Source organism: Homarus americanus, unplaced genomic scaffold (genome assembly GCF_018991925.1).
Source record: "Homarus americanus isolate GMGI-L3 unplaced genomic scaffold, GMGI_Hamer_2.0 scaffold39155, whole genome shotgun sequence".
Classification (NCBI taxonomy): Eukaryota; Metazoa; Arthropoda; class Malacostraca; order Decapoda; family Nephropidae; genus Homarus; species Homarus americanus.
The window spans coordinates 3769873-3786756 of record NW_024737042.1 but is presented as its reverse complement, the minus strand read 5'-3'; the positions used below and the strand labels follow the sequence as shown (position 1 = coordinate 3786756).

At 35.7% G+C, this 16884-nt stretch overlaps 1 protein-coding gene across 3 annotated transcripts in view; it reads left to right on the top strand.

Annotated features, from left to right (window-relative positions):
- The window catches only part of LOC121872595 (protein fem-1 homolog B-like), a 39058-nt gene extending 24472 nt beyond the window's left edge, over positions 1-14586 (top strand). For all 3 annotated transcript variants that reach the window (XM_042375444.1, XM_042375446.1, XM_042375445.1), the window contains 6 exons: positions 5623-5766; positions 7458-7720; positions 8487-8591; positions 10620-10736; positions 12526-12632; positions 14063-14586. In XM_042375444.1, coding sequence (XP_042231378.1) covers positions 5623-5766; positions 7458-7720; positions 8487-8591; positions 10620-10736; positions 12526-12632; positions 14063-14256 — 930 coding nt within the window. In that variant the 3' untranslated portion in view covers positions 14257-14586. The remainder of the gene's footprint in view (positions 1-5622; positions 5767-7457; positions 7721-8486; positions 8592-10619; positions 10737-12525; positions 12633-14062) is intronic.
- Positions 14587-16884: the final 2298 nt, after the last annotated feature.

Genomic DNA, 16884 nt, shown 5'->3' with positions numbered 1-16884 from the left:
CTCTAGTGCTGCCTTGGAGCGCATGTTCTCCATGGGCAAGGAAGTCTTGAGGCCCAAGCGCAGCAGAATGAGCGACAAGCATTTTGAGATGCTAGTATTCTTGCGGGGAACAAATGAATAATTAAAATATAATATAAACCATAATAAATGATTAAAAATTAATTAATATTTTTTGAATTTTGCATATGTTACTCCCATACACAGGAGAATATGCGTTTTGGGGCTGCATTTGTACGTCACTGAAAACGCGTTGATGCTGACGCTAACGGCACCAATTTAAGAAATCGTTTACGCTGACGCTGACAGCATAAAATTTCTCGGCCGTTTGCACTGACGCTGCCATTTTTTTCGTTGACGCATGTAACACTGTGTGTATATATATATATATATATATATATATATATATATATATATATATATATATATATATATATATATATATATATATATATATATATATATATATATATATATATATATATATATATATATATATATATATATATATATATATATATATATATATATATATACACACACACAGTTAGTACCCCACTTAACGCGGTCAATTGAACCCAGAGGGTCCCGTGTTAAGTGAAATCCGCGTTAAGTGAACAACAGAACATATGGGATTAATTCCAATAGAAACCGGCCTGACCCCCAAACTCCACTTTTTGAAGGCACATACCTATGTTGTAGTAAAAATAACATCTTAATTTTATGATGGTACATGCACACAATTAATACTTAAGAGAAATACAGTCGCCAAGTTAATGTCCATTCAAATAATGGACTCAACTCCCTCCCTCTCTCACACTACACTCGCTGGCTCTTCCCTCTCAGAGAAATTTTTGGGGGAAAACCACTAAATTTTAATAAATAATACCTCAAACTAAAGTTAGGATAATACAATTGACATTGCTGGATTCCTTGTAAGACCAGGAATATTTTGAATATAAATGTCATATATTTTGCACAAAAGATAACATAGTTACCTAGAGAAAAAATTTTATCTAAAATTTGTATGTTTAATGAAAAATATATGATGTTTATATTCAAAATGATCACCAAATTATAAGAATTCCAGCAATGTAAATTATATTCTGACCGGGTAATTTGTATGAATTTTATGAGCTAAAACAAATATCTTCAGTTAATAAAAAAAAAAATAATCTTCACAACACTATCTGTCAATCAAAGTACCCCACCTTGCCTCCCCCCCTCTTCCAACCGCGTGGTCAGTCCCAACCCTCCCCCCCACCCCCCACCAATCCTCCCTTCCAGGGTTTTTAACATTTAGTATTAAATAATACCTCAGATTAAAGTTAGGATAATATAATTGACATTGCTGGATTCCTTGTAAGACCAGGAATATTTTGAATATAAATGTCATATATTTTGCACAAAAGATAACATAGTTAATTTGAGAAAAATTTTTATCTAAAATTTGTATGTCTAATGCAAAAATATGATGTTTATATTCAAAATGATCATCAAATTATAAGAATTCCAGCAATGTAAATTATATTCAGACCGGGTAATTTGTATGAATTTTATGAGCTAAAACAAATATCTTCAGTTAATAAAAAATAATAATAATTCTTCACGGGGTAACAGATGGTCGGTCGGTCCCTCCCTCACCCCCACCCCCCACCAACCGTCCCAAGGAGATGTGTGGGATAACCACTAAATTTTAATAAATAATACCTCAAACTAAAGTTAGGATAATATAATTGACATTGCTGGATTCCTTGTAAGACCAGGAATATTTTGAAGATAAATGTCATATATTTTGCACAAAAGATAACATAGTTAATTTGAGAAAAATTTTTATCTAAAATTTGTATGTCTAATGCAAAAATATGATGTTTATATTCAAAATGATCACCAAATTATAAGAATTCCAGCAATGTAAATTATATTCTGGCCGGGTAATTTGTATGAATTTTATGAGCTAAAACAGGCAGTCAGGCAGGGTGGGGCAAATCTAAAAATAGCATCTCGAGCCGGACACTCGACACTCACCGCGTATATGAGGAAAAAATCCGTGTTAAGTGAAAGTTCAGCTCTGGCGAGGCACCGCGTATATGATAAAACGCGTTAAGTGAAACCGCGTTAGGCGGGGTAATACTGTGTATGTATATATATATATATATATAATATATATATATATATATATATATATATATATATATATATATATATATATATATATATATATATATATATATATATATATATATATATATATATATGTGTGTACACATACATACACAGTAAAACCTCGATTAACCGCCCACATATGGGGGGAAAGGGCCGACGGATAATCCGAAAGGTCGATTAATAGTAAATAAAGTCTACGGAAATAAAACATACATTTTCAAAGTACCTATCCTTAACCTACCTCATTTAAGTTCCTCTATTCATTTTTGTTCATTTGCCATTCATATTTCAATAGAATTTGCTTTAAAACAGTAACCACTTTAGTAAATAAATATGAACCAGCACAGAAACCGTGAATAAAAAATGGAAAAGTCAAAGAACATACAGGTATGGCATCATGAAAATTGTGACCAAGTCCCAGGTTGCTGAACTGACTTTCTGCCTCATTTACACACAATTGCAGGGTCTCAATTATTTCTCTTACTATTGAAAACACAACATACATATAGGTATATTGTTTCTCACTCTTGATTTTTTTTTTCAATTTTGCATTTCTTTATGGTTCTTTATTATTATTATTATTATTATTATTATTATTATTATTATTATTATTATTATTATCATCATTATCATTATCATTATTATCATTAATATTACATTATCGCCCCCCAGGCCCCGATGTGGGTCAGTGACTTGTGCCCAGGTGGGCTAATCCCCGTAAAAAAAAAAATTAGGGGCCCGGGATCGGCTGTTAATCAAGGTTTTACTGTGTGTATATATATATATATATATATATATATATATATATATATATATATATATATATATATATATATATATATATATATATATATATATATATATATATATATATATATATATATATATATATATATATATATATATATATATATATATATATATATATATATATATATATATAATAAGCCAAATGAAAGTTTAACACAGTTGCTATTTGCATACACTCCCTGCTCCACCATCATAGCGAAGATCAGCTGGAACACTGATTCCCTAGCAACACTCCCCACCAGCTACACTCTGTGCTTTCCTCCCGTTACGTGTTTGCCCTTAGGACAATTATTTCTTTTACTTTTTTAACAATATGTATTTAGGATGGTGTGTGCATGTATCAGTAAAAATAAAAAATAAAAATTATGTGTATCTTCCCAAAAATACGAGTTGTAAAAAACCATAACACCCCACAGCTTGGCCCAGTAACCTGATGGTTACAATTATAGGCTAACCTAGCTACAATGACATGATTAATCACTCTTCTATCAGTAAACACTAATAATAATTGTAAATCCAATGAAATATGGCAGGGAGTGAGGAGAGTTACAACTGCAGATGATGCGCTAACTAGCAGTCACTCACTCCCCTTACCCACCCCCATTGCCAGACGTAGCTAGGCATACATATGGGAGAAATACCTGACCTTCTTTTCTCTGTTCACTTGTTTGGGCACCTTCCTGCAGCTGGAAGAAGGTGGTTGAGGGCTTTGGGAGTCATCACAAGCATGAGGAGCACAGTTGTTAAGAGATCAGAGTAGCACACGCGTGAAATGGACAAATGATTAATCCGGACTGAGGTGGAGTGAGCGCACATGGCCCAGCCACCTGGGACAAGAGAGACACCTTGCGGGACTCCATGAAACTCACGAGCTCCCTGTCCCAGCCGTGAAAATGCCGCCAACTTTAAATTTACCCGCAGACATGCTTGGGTACATCCAGGGTGTCATATACAGTATATATTTACTGTATATACATTTTATCATAAGGTCACAAACATAAAGGGAATAAACATTTCTTCATGTGCCAGCGAGAGTTAGTAGGATGATTTCGGGTTTATAAGCTTGTCTTTTTTTTTCCCAGTTACTTGGACACTCAATCCTACATACAATACTTAATGTACACAAAAGTCAAAGAAATAACTATCTTTTAAGTCAAAAACATAAAGGGAATAAACATTTCTTTGTGTGTGAGAGTGGGAGGGGGAGTGTTGCTAGGGGTCGGAAGGGGGAACGTCCCCAGCCAGGGTGAGTTGCTATTGTGAGACTTGAAGGTGGCCACACACGACGCAGCCTGGGTCTATGCAAATGGCAGCTGCATTAATCTTTGTTTCCCTTAATGGTTTTAGCTGCATATTTTCGTTGAATAGTATTTTATTAACAGTTATAATGTAGTAGGTAGTATATTACAGTAATTGTGTGCTCTTTATCATTAGTTAGGTAGATTTTGTTGTTGTTTGGGAACTGATTTCATGTTTTGAGGTATGATATTGTGGTTTACGTGTCATTTGGGAACCGGGCCCTATTTTTCCCATATGTTCTTTTATTCGCTATACAGAAATTCACTTAACAAATGATTTTTCAGGCACGTAACCCATTTGTATAGTGAGGGATACCTGTACTGTATTATAATACTGTACTGGGTTAGGGGCAAGTCAGAATGGTACAGTATTTCTTGTACCTAGTACAAAATTCAATCAATCAATCAAAGTGTCATCCTCATACTTTAGGGTTGGTGTCAACGGTCTTCCATTCTAAAATGCTTTTGGACTGTCTTTACTTATCCTCCCTGATTTTGCATCTTTGGTTACTATATGTACAGTATTGTATGCTCATATATTGGGACCCCATATACAGTATTCTGTATTCTCTTTTATTATTGGTATTCACGGTTTTAGGATTCGTGTGCATTTCCAAAACCTAACCCCCCACGAATTGCAAGGGATTGCTGTATTCCAGTTCTTCCTGTATTAACACTGGACAATGAAGGTCATAACAAAGAACAGACCAACCGCCTGAATGGCTAGTAAACTGATAAATGATAGTGATATATTAAAGATAAGAATCAGAAAATTAAACTTAAAATTTGGATACCATATTGTTTCCTGCTTTAATTGCATTACCTGTGCGTATTTCTTTGTGACTTGTACCTACTATTTATCTGATGTATACTTAAAAACCGTGTTCAGTGTAAACAACAGCTTTTGTGAAATTACTGATTAATATACAAAATAAATTTAAGCCATATCATGCCTGCTATGCAAAATTTGTCTTAAATTTTTTGTTGTTACTTAGCAGAAAGCTGTTGATGTAAATGTGAATTTAACTGTGCTTAGACATCTTGCACATATTAACACAGGTTGTTATCTTTAACCATATCCTTTTCCCGATTAAAAGAAAAGTGTCCATACCATAGCATTTCTTCCTTCTTTTTCCCCTCATTACACATTATATACAGTATCATGCTATCATTCTTTTTACTGTAATGGAAGAGGTTTGAACTGCTGTAGCTTCTGGGATCTTTCTTGTTTTTCCACTTCAACTTCAGTTAATGGAATAATAAAACACATTTCCCATGTTTGAATACTGTATGTCTTTCCCCTCTCTTTTTTTTTTATGTATATAATGCAGATCCATACATTTTGTTTCAGGTTTTTTCACAAATGTTACATGTTGGGGTCCAGCTGGAGTTTGATGCTGTGCATGAGGTTTTAGGTGCGACTGTTCTGGAGCTCAAGAGAAATCAAGAAAAGATTCAGTGTCCTGGACCTAAGGATGATGTAGAGACAGTTAAGGTAAGAAATAAAATTACCCAGTAAATTTTTTATGTAAACTGCGATGAATGATGCTATTGCGCTTTGTTACCAACAAGTGCTTTGTACAGTATGTTGCATAACATCTTACGTCTCTCATTTATGTAACTCCAAGGCCATATTTTTGTATTTTCAGTTTTTGACCTTTGTTGTTTGATTTAAAGTTATTTTGTTTTAAAGTTAATAGACTTTATTGCATGCACAAGAGGGTTAAGTTACAGTTTCATCTATTTTTATAAGTAAGAAATATAAAGCTTAAGATATGTTTAAAATCCAGAACATAGACTTTTTAAATTTTCACAAAGATATGTACTACCACATAGGCCATATTAATCATTAGGTGATTTTGGATTATAGTACATCATTAGGCCAGTGTTTCCAGATTTACTTTCTTTTCTGGACAATAATTGGTATTGAATTGGTCGGGTAAATAGTGTTTTTGAAGAAGTGGTACAAGTATTCAGGGCACTGTAATTGTACACTGTGTGGTGTTTGCCTTGTCAGCTTGGCACACACATGGTATGATCTTAAGCAATTCATTTGATAGCATATACTCATTTCAGGCATGCTGGCAAAATTAAAGGCTCAGTCAGCTTTGCTGTTATTGAAGGTAACAAGTAGCATGAGAAACATATTGACAAAAAAGATTAAAAAAAATTTCTTGGCAGTATGGAAGGAGGACCAGAATCAGGAGTCCGTAGCACTAAACTCTGCATCATCAGTGAGAAGGTGCAGAAAGTGTAGAAGCACATATTGCATAGAATATTTTTGTTTTCCTAAAATTAAGATTTTACTTTTTGCTTTAGTAAGAATATTGGGTATGGGGAAAGAGGTCAGGAGTATAACTTCCCATTTGTTATGGAAAAACTAGGTTTACCCAAAATGAAGTCTCTGTAAACAATTTTTTTAGGATTACATCCTTCTTTACATCTAGGGAAGAGTATATAATTGGTCAGTTCTCATTTGGGGATGTTTGGTTTTCCAGTTTTTAATCTTTTGTAGTACAGTACAGTACTTTCTCCTTTTCTCACATGGTGTACAGTAGTTGGCTTAGTATTACTGGAGTCAACTGGCCAAATCATGAGCCCTTAAGCCATAACCAGATGACTTGGAAACCCTCCCTCCTCCCTGGGGTTCGTGATTAGGTGGAATTGAAATGGAAAAGGTTGGCCCAACCTGAATTCACTTAGGTTCATAGATGGCAGACTAGTAACCTTGGCACTGTGAGTCCTAATTGTGTAGACTGCCTCATTCTTGGTGGGTTGTATCAGGGAAAGGGAAGAGTAATCAGTACAGTATATCCAAAAGGATTAACAGATGAACCTTGATCGATGTTGAAGGGTCCTGTTTCAAGTCTCAAAGGTCCCATATAAGTTGACCAAAACTAAGAGAGCCTCTTGGCTATGTGCTCCATAGAAAAAAAAGGGCTTTCTATTTTACTCTTGTGAGAACCATTGATATAATTGATGCTGTGAAATGAGGAAAATCAAATTCTTAAGATGAAGTAAATTGAATATGTTGGGATGTTGGCTTCTTAAAGATACTTGAATACATAGACTTGTTGAAAGAGAACAAGATTATTACTTCTGGATTTCATGCTGTAATAACTAATATTTTGAGGTGGGTATAAATATTTAAGTTTTTCAAGCATTATGTTTTCTCTTTCTCAACAGGATGAAATGGAAAGCAACATGATCACTGCTTTATATCTGATTATGATTGCAATGTGTGTAGCAAAGGGTCGTTCGACGTCTCAGCCTGTTGGCGTTGGAAATGGTGGTGTTGTGGGCAACAATGGCATTGTAGCTCTTAATGGAGGCATTGCAATCGTAGGGTTTGGAATTCGAGGTGGAGAAGGAGATTCAGCGAGACCATCTCTCCAGCATCTGCATCAGTCTGTAGAGAAAGAGTCCCAAGTTCATCACACAGTATATAAGTAAGTTTATATAACAGTTGCCTAAAGATACTGCAAGTAATTCACCTGTAGCACACAGTGATGTTTTACACCAAATACAGTACAGTATAAAGTAGGTGAGGGGTTGTCAAAACATAAATGATTTAAAAGTTTAATCCTTTGTCAACAACAATGACATGACAACAGAGATGACTTTGAAAGCAGGGGTGTCATAAACTCTTGCACATTAAATACAAGTGAGCTAAAGATGAAGTACCAGATCAACAAAAATATTTTTTATAATGGTAGAGAGTGTGTGTGCGTGCGTGCTACTGTTTCCCTAACCTTACTCACCCTGCATTAGGCAAACTGTTGAACATATGAAGCACTCTGGATTGAAATGATGAATATGCCATTGAGTGAATAATCATTTGGAATTCAGTTCTGGACTTTAGGATAATTCGTTATGAATGTGGTTTGGGAGCAACACAGAGTATCCCATTTTTGGATCAGTAAAGTGACATAATATTCCCTTTTGAGATAGTATTTTATTTTCTATTGTTCATCAGTAGGACATAAGGGAATCAAATGATCTACTCTGGGTTTGGTTGTTCAATAACACCAGGAAATGCAGCAGAGACCAGGGAATGAGTACATTATGATTGGATTTTCTTACACTGCTGCAAAGTGCCCCATCATTGTTAAATGTCTTGTTGAAGAAAGGTGTAAGTTATAACTGCAATACTATATCTTGGCCAAGAGTCCAAAATATTATATGAGATAGTAAATTTGATTTCCCTCTTTTTAGCCTTGTTAGAGTTGAAGCAAGGACGCGTAGTGGACAAACTCTGTTGCACTTGGCCGTCAACCCAGAAACTCCTGTTGATGACTTCCACACAAATCATATATGCAGGTAAGACACTTATTTATATAAAATACAAAATTTATAATTCTGTCTGTGGCCATACCTAAAGTAATATTTATTCAAAACATTTAGCAAGTTATATCTCACAATCTTACATACTTGTCAGAGTTGATTGATTATTTATCTTTAGTTGCCTGAGGAAGGTTCATGAAACCACTTGAAACAACCATAGCAGTAACTTCTGCTCATGCACGTAATTGATTTAAAAATGGTAACCACTTACTTTGGGTAAACATTTGTTACTGGCTTTGGATGTTTTCATTTAAAACTTGACATTCTTCTTTTGATTGAAAATATTTAGTTCTGATTCATCACATTTTTTAAGGTAATATAAACATAAGTAGATATTGGTTATGGGTGGTACATCCGGTACAACACCAGTTAGAAGAATCGAACATTTGCATACTTTGTTGATCGTAGACCACTTTGGTTGATGAAATGCTGTAGTGGCCTTACAAAGGCACTGGTAAACTTTAATGTAACTCCTTCCTCCTCTGTCAATTTATGTACAAAATCTACTAAACTTCATTCTACACTACCACCATTTCTACATCTTCAGAGGCCTCTGATGCACTGCTCTTTGTCTCAAACCTCATAGTATAATAATAACAGCTGGTCTTTTGTTTCTCAAAAGGGCCAGTTCTTCTAAAGAATTCACGAGCACTTGAAATAAAAAAATAAAAAAATAAAAATCACAAAAAATTGCAAGTCAACTTCTATCATTCGTATATCCTTAAGTTGTAACACCTTCCTAAATCCTGTGATTATCCATCGCTGTACCCTCCTCAGGATTATAAGCTTTAAAAAAAGGAAAGGTCTAAGTGTTTCTCAAAGACCTCCACAGAAGTCAGCTGCTTCATGGATATAAGCAACTGATTGTATAATATGGGTGCTGTAGAGGTAAAGGATCAGGCAGCAAATAAACATTCTCATTTGCTCTAGGCTCTCCTCATGGCATTGAGGGATCATCTCTATAATGCAAAATCATTTCAGAATGTGTAGGTTGGCCAAATACATAGGTTCACCAAACATAAATGCCATAAAAGTCATTAAGCAGAGTTTGAACTCTGTCCTACTTTTAATTGGAACTTAATGCAATTTGATCAAGAATGGGTAGTGGGAGTCCAGTTTCTTGATAAGAGAGATAAGAGGGGTGGGGGGAGAGACTCCTTCCCCATACTATAGGCAGCAATTAAACTCATTACACAATCTAAATTTATTTAGCCATGGCCATTATGGTATGTCTCAAAAGGATTATAGAATTATAGAACACTGAACCACCTTTCTGGTGGATCATGTCGGAGCCAGGCACAATCTGTGTTGATCTTTTTACCTTGGGATATTATTATTATTATTATTATTATTTTGTATTGTTGATTGGTTTTAAGAATTTTGTTAACCCCAACAACGGCGGCATTTGGGAAATTGATGTTATCCCATATACCACCCCAAAAAAAGACATAGGAAAGTTACATTAACAAAAAATATTATTTTTAACTGAAAGAGAAAATATAAAATTTAGAGGCCATATAAACTATATACTCATCTTGGGTGGTGAGTCATGAGTTTGTGAAATGAGGTGGAGAGTAACTGGCAACTACTGAATGCTGGTTGTTTATGTGATGCAAGAGGTGGTTGTGATGACAAACAACATGGTTGTATTGGTGCAAAGTAGGTTGTGAGCCAGGCTATGGCATCATAGGTGTGGGTGAGGGACCATTGAGGACAGGAGGGGGAAGGAGGGTCAGGAGGCATAAAGAATTCCAATTCATTCAAAGATGATGACAGCAAGTTGATACTGAGGCTTCACCAGCCTTGGGTCTCACTGTAGAGTGTCTACCAATCATCGACTTTTCATTCTTGATAGGGTTTTGGGTGCACAACTTTAAATTCATGGCACCAAATGCCAATTGTCTTAAGATGATGATGGTGCAATTTCGTGTAATCATCTGAAGAAAATGATAGCAGTTAAAAGAGTTTAAAAAAATTATTGATAATTTACATATTATTTTTCAGATTTCCTTGTGCAACAACAACCAAGTTATTGATAGCGTGTGGAGCTGATGTCAACAGTATGGATAATAACCGCAACACACCACTTCATCTCATCGTTCCATACCAGAAACCCATCAGGTGATTTCACTTTATTCTTTGTAATTATGATTTTAAATAAATAGTTTCTTGATATTCTGAAATGGCAAACTCGTTCTATGAGAAATATTTGTGTTTTACCTGGTGGTACCAATTAGAACATACAGTAGTTAATGACAAACTCATCCACTGCAGGCTTAATGAACCTGACTTAAACAGATAGCATAAGTGTTAGGTATTCAGTGGAAGTTATAAGAGAGCTCTAAGTTCACAAATCCTTCCCCACAATTCTATAGCGTTAACCACACCCACTTACTCAAGTTTCATACTCATGGTAAGGCTTAACTCTTAGTAATAAGATACTTATCACTTCTAAAAGTCATAAAATGTTCACATGCATACATACTGTAGATACACACTACATACATACATACATACAATACATCTATCTTATCTATATAAAAGAAAGAAGTATGTCTGTTTGTGTGTGTTTGTTTGTTTGTTTGTGTGTCCGCACGAGAATCTCGGAAACTACTTTACCGATCTGTAGTGATGATGGATGGTGTTATATGTAGTGATGATGGGTGGTGTTATATGTAGTGATGATGGATGGTGTTATATGTAGTGATGATGGATGGTGTTATATGTAGTGATGGATGGTGTTATATGTAGTGATGGATGGTGTTATAGGTAGTGAAGATGGGTGGTGTTATATGTAGTGATGATGGATGGTGTTATATGTAGTGATGATGGATGGTGTTATATGTAGTGATGATGGATGGTATTATATGTAGTGATGATGGATGGTGTTATATATAGTGATGATGAGTGGTGTTATATGTAGTGATGATGGGTGGTGTTATATGTAGTGATGATGGATGGTGTTATATGTAGTGATGATGGATGGTGTTATATGTAGTGATGATGGATGATGTTATATTTAGTGATGATGGGTGTGTTATATGTAGTGATGATTAGACAATAAAATGATAACAGTTTAATGCTAAAAAAAATATTCTTTGCTGTACCGTTGTAGTGAAAAACATGGTGGAACTAACATACACCGTTAATGAACTATTGATGGAAGAAGAAGTTTTGGGGACTGAACAGTGAGACAATGTGGAGCCTCCCGGAGGGTGGCGTCCTACCATGGCCTGTTTCTGCTAGTTGCTACATAAAAACGCACATAATTCAATATAAATTATGAGGCTGTGACTAGAGGCCCTCCAAAAGTCACCAAACAAGTCTGGAAAGGTTTATTTCTGATACACTATGGAAAAATAATGAGCACTAATAAAATAATAGAATACAGTAGCACAAGACTGTATGAATACATCACAGACTAACCCAGTTACCTATAGAATCAGCAGTAATACTGGATGACGCTATGCATGTTAATACTGTACAGTAATCAACTTGAGGACATTTTTTTATTCTTCGTGAAACCCCTCCCTCCCCCCCCCCTTTTTTTATACGTGAATACAGTACATATTTTACTTGTGTTATTATATATATAAATTTTTTAATCATTCTTTAGTAAATTTTTAGGTGTTCTGGTCCCTGACCCCTTACTTTGTATTGAATTACATTTCTTTTTATATTGCGATTGGACTATGTTCTTTATTCATAAATGTTCTTGGACTCAATATCAAGGAGAAACCAAAGAGTATTGTATACATGTATATTTTTCCTTCACTGAAATTATACATTAATTTGCAGAAGAATTTGAAGGAGACTTTGTGTATTTGTATGAATGTATACTTTCAAAATTACTGTACTATGGATTTTGCCCTTTCTCTGCTTTTAATATTTACATATTTTACCGTTTCAGTGACTTCCTAACACTGCACAATATTATTATGGCACTTATAGAAAATGGTGCACACATGGACACAGTCAACCAGATGGGAGCCACACCTTTTGACTCTGCAACTACTGGTATGTTATCTTTCATATTAAAATTTTTCATGATGTAGTACAGGGGTGCTCATTATACTTCTTAACGATATATGTCACTTCACATATATGTCGCTAACAAATACAGGAAGAAGTTTTGATAATACGTCACTTGTTTCAAATACTGTATATACCTGTCAACAGCGCATCTGGCGACTTGGCTGGCTATGCCTGTTTCAGTTTAAATGCACTCCACACACAGTAAGTGCCCCCAAAAATTATAAAATAATTATCATAAGGTCAAAAACATAAAGGGAATTAATTATTATGTGTGTAGAAGCAAGCGCTGAGGGTGGAAGGGAGAGAACTACAGCTGGCATTTCTTCACTCACTGCTCTGCTCTTTCACCATCTCCTGCTAGATGGCAATGCAGTATTTTTTTTTTTTTTTTTATTCCTCACATTTACTGGTACAATTTATATTATTTTATGTACAAAGAATAAGTTCTTCCACACACATACTTCCCACACATCCAGCTCACGATATAGTTCAGGCAATCACCCAGCTCAGCCGACTCACAGATGTGTGGCGGCTACTGTTGTGGGTGTTTACACTGTGACGCATTTAAAGCTTAGTAGCTGACCACCTCATAATACATTTACTTCGGCTAACGGAGATATTAGTATACAGGGCCCCCCCCCAAATCTCGCAGATTTTTATTTCGCAGTCCTCTATTATTCATGGTTGACACTCTGGATGTACCCAAGAATGTCTGAGTAGTTTTAAAGTTGCCGGCATTTTTGCGGCTGGGATAGGGAGCCGTTTGTTCTAGAGACAGTAATTTCCTTTATCTGTATTGTAAATATATGTGTGTTTGTAGACACACATATATACAATACTGTACAGGTAAAATACATAATTGTCCTGAGGGCAAACACATCAAGGGAATATACACAAGTACTAATTTTTCCTATACAGGGTATATTTCTTTATCTTTTCTTTTTAAACTTAGGGTTTTCAGGAACTGTATTTTCATAAATTGGAGACTGCATTCATTTTTAATAATAATTTTGAAGCACAATTTCAGTGCTTCATATCTCATTTATTAAGTAAGTTTCTTAATTTTTCCCACTGTTCAAAATGATAAAATTCAAATGCTTTTACTTTTTTCTTTTAATATTTGATATTCACCCAGTCAGCAGTTATGATAGAAAGTTGCAATTGCTGTCTGTAAAAGGTTAAGTTATATTACTGTAGTGAGGTACTGATCCTTACACTGACCTGTTTTGTACACTTAATTTTTTATGTTATTTTACCCTTTCCCTTGTTGGCTTGAATTAATGAGATTTCACAATAGGCAACACATTAAATAGAGATGACCCTGATACCCTGTAGATAACCAGTATGCAACCTATCTGGCTGGATAGTAGTTTACTTATTCTACTTTATTATTATTTTATTTCTTTTCACAGGTGTGGCGGAGATAATTCTCAGAACTCAGAAAAAATTAAGTCTCAAATGTCTAGCAGCCAAAGTGGTAAAAATTAATGGAATCTCATATAAGGGTCAAGTTCCTCGACATTTGGAAGCTTTTATTGAACTACATGGACCGGGCCATGTTGATGGACTTTCTAATAGGCCTTGCAAAAATGAACATAGGCTATGAAGACCTGTATCTTAAGAGTGTAGTACTGTATGTTATTGTTGTTATTGATCTTAATAAGTAAAGAGTTTAACATGTTGAATGCTTTCTCATTTTTAATTTATTCAAGACTAATCATTTATTTCATGAAAGGATGCTGGTAAGTATATATATGTCCCAGGTGGATATGCATATGGAGCAAATCTTAACACAGTATTACTTTAAATTCACCCACATATGACTTTGCTACATACGTTATGTCTACAACATCATGTGTGAGATTGATCCCATGTTTCATTATCTTGTCTCAGTTGTACATATGCCACCAGATGTGGTTATTAAAGCTTTTCTGTACTATGGTTTTCATTATATCTTATACCATCATTTTGTACAAGACAATCCACCTAAAACATTGCGATCCACGCCATCATTAGAATATCCAATTGAACTTTGCATGACTTATTACTTAGATTTATTCATCTTTTGGGGTATATTTTCCTTCAGTCCAATATATCAGTCATTTTATATGTATCTTTTTCTTACAAATTAAATTAAATATCAACAAGATATTAATGCATTAGACCAGGGAGGTCAAAACGTTGATCAAGATCTACTGATCGTTTCAACCATGACAACCATAAAGTTGTTATTTACTGAAATTGATTTTTTGAGAGTTAAAAGCAAAGAATCTTTTTGATAAATCAAATAATAAATGGTGATCTTATACTGTATTAAAATCAAAATAACTGATACAATTTCATCTTGTGGCCCTTGTGGCAGAGTTATCACACACAGTTTACAGTAATATATTTCATAGAGGAGCTATCAATATAATGTTTAGTAAAAGAATTTGAGTAGAACAAAGTGAAAATAACTATGATACTGTAGCACATCTTCATTGTCTTTTGTGTAAGAACATGAGATAAGTTTTAAGTTTTCCAGTTCCAAGATCGAAAATGGAATGTAATGGAATGTAATAATGGAAAAAAGAAATGGAAAATATAAAATTATATAAAGGATAAAAATAACTCCTCTTACACATATGAATTATTAATTAATGAGATAGAAAGAAATAGAAATAATAACAAAACCTACATAATACCCCTTTTATATACAGTATATATTAAAAAGACAGTAAAAGAGAAGTAAATAATTCAACAACCCCCCTCCCTTACAGTACAGTATATGTCTTTTGGTCAATGAAATGCCACTCAAACCTTCCAGAGATACATAGACCACATCCTATGTGACAATGGATTTCGTCACCATCTACATAGAAAACATCCTAATTGCTTCTCGTACCTGCGCCAAACACCACTGCCATCTGTGCCACCTACATCACTGCCTTCAGGAGCACAACATCAAGATTCATCCCTTTATTTCCTCCGCCACAGAATCTTGTCTGATAGCATACAACAAATCCTGCAGAAGTTGACAGCCATACAAGATTTTCCGAAATAAATGACTGCAAAGAAACTGGGAATTCTTGGAAATAGTCAACTAATACCACGGCTTCATCACCCAGGTTGCTGATATTCTCGCCCATCCCCATGATCTCCTCAGAGGCGTTCCAAAGTCATCCTGCCAGCCTCTCACCTGGTCCTTGGAGGCAACAACAGCATTCTCCTTCACAAAAGACCACATTGCAAACCTCACCCTACTCTCCCACCCTGCCCCAGATGCTAAGACTGTCCTCACTACAGATGCTTCATCTACCATCTTATAAGAGGAGGTCAGTGGAGACCTCATGTGCATCTCCTTCTACTCACAACAACTCCAACCATCCCCCCTCAAATACAGTACCTTTGATCTTGAGCTGTTGGCTACATACCTCGTGGTCAAGCATTTCCGGCACTTCCTGAAGGCCTGCCAGTTCGCCATATTCACTAACCACAAGCCACTCACCTACACCTTCTCCTTGAATTCAAAGTCACACTCCCCAAGAGTCCTCCAGCACCTGGCTTACATCCCGGAATTTACCAGTGATGTCGGACACATCAAGGGGTAACACAACGAAATCGCTGACACACTCTCATGGTGTTTCGACTACAATCATTTTTCTGCCACCCAGCAAGATGATGAAGACCTCGCCTCCTTCAAGACATTGCCCACCGGTCTTGTCCTCCAGAAACTGCCCATCCCTGGTACAAACATCAAGTTGTGGTGAGACATCTCCTGTAGTCGGCCCAGATCATTCGTCTCGTGCTCCCTCTGCCATACCATTTTCGACCACTTTCATGGATTCAACACACACACGCATGCAAGCCTCTCAATGTCTTCTCATTCAACACATCGTCTGGCCTGGCATCAAATCAGACTCCCAAACATGGGCTGCCCAATGCCTGGCTTGTCAATCCTCTAAGATCCACCAGCACAATCGTGCTCCAGTGGAGATATTCCCACTACCATGGGGCCGCTTCAAGGTGTTATATTTGGTCATCGTTGGCCCCCTTCCCACCTTCTGAGGACAGACCTACCTCTTCACCTGCATTGAACACTTCACAAGATGGGCAGAAGCCATCCCTTTGCCTGGTATCACTGCCAAAACCACCACCCTGACATTCCTTTCTGGTTGGGTTTCACGTTTTGGACCCTCGACAACCGTCATTACAGATTGCGTGGCACAGTTCAAGTTGCATTTCTGGCTAGATC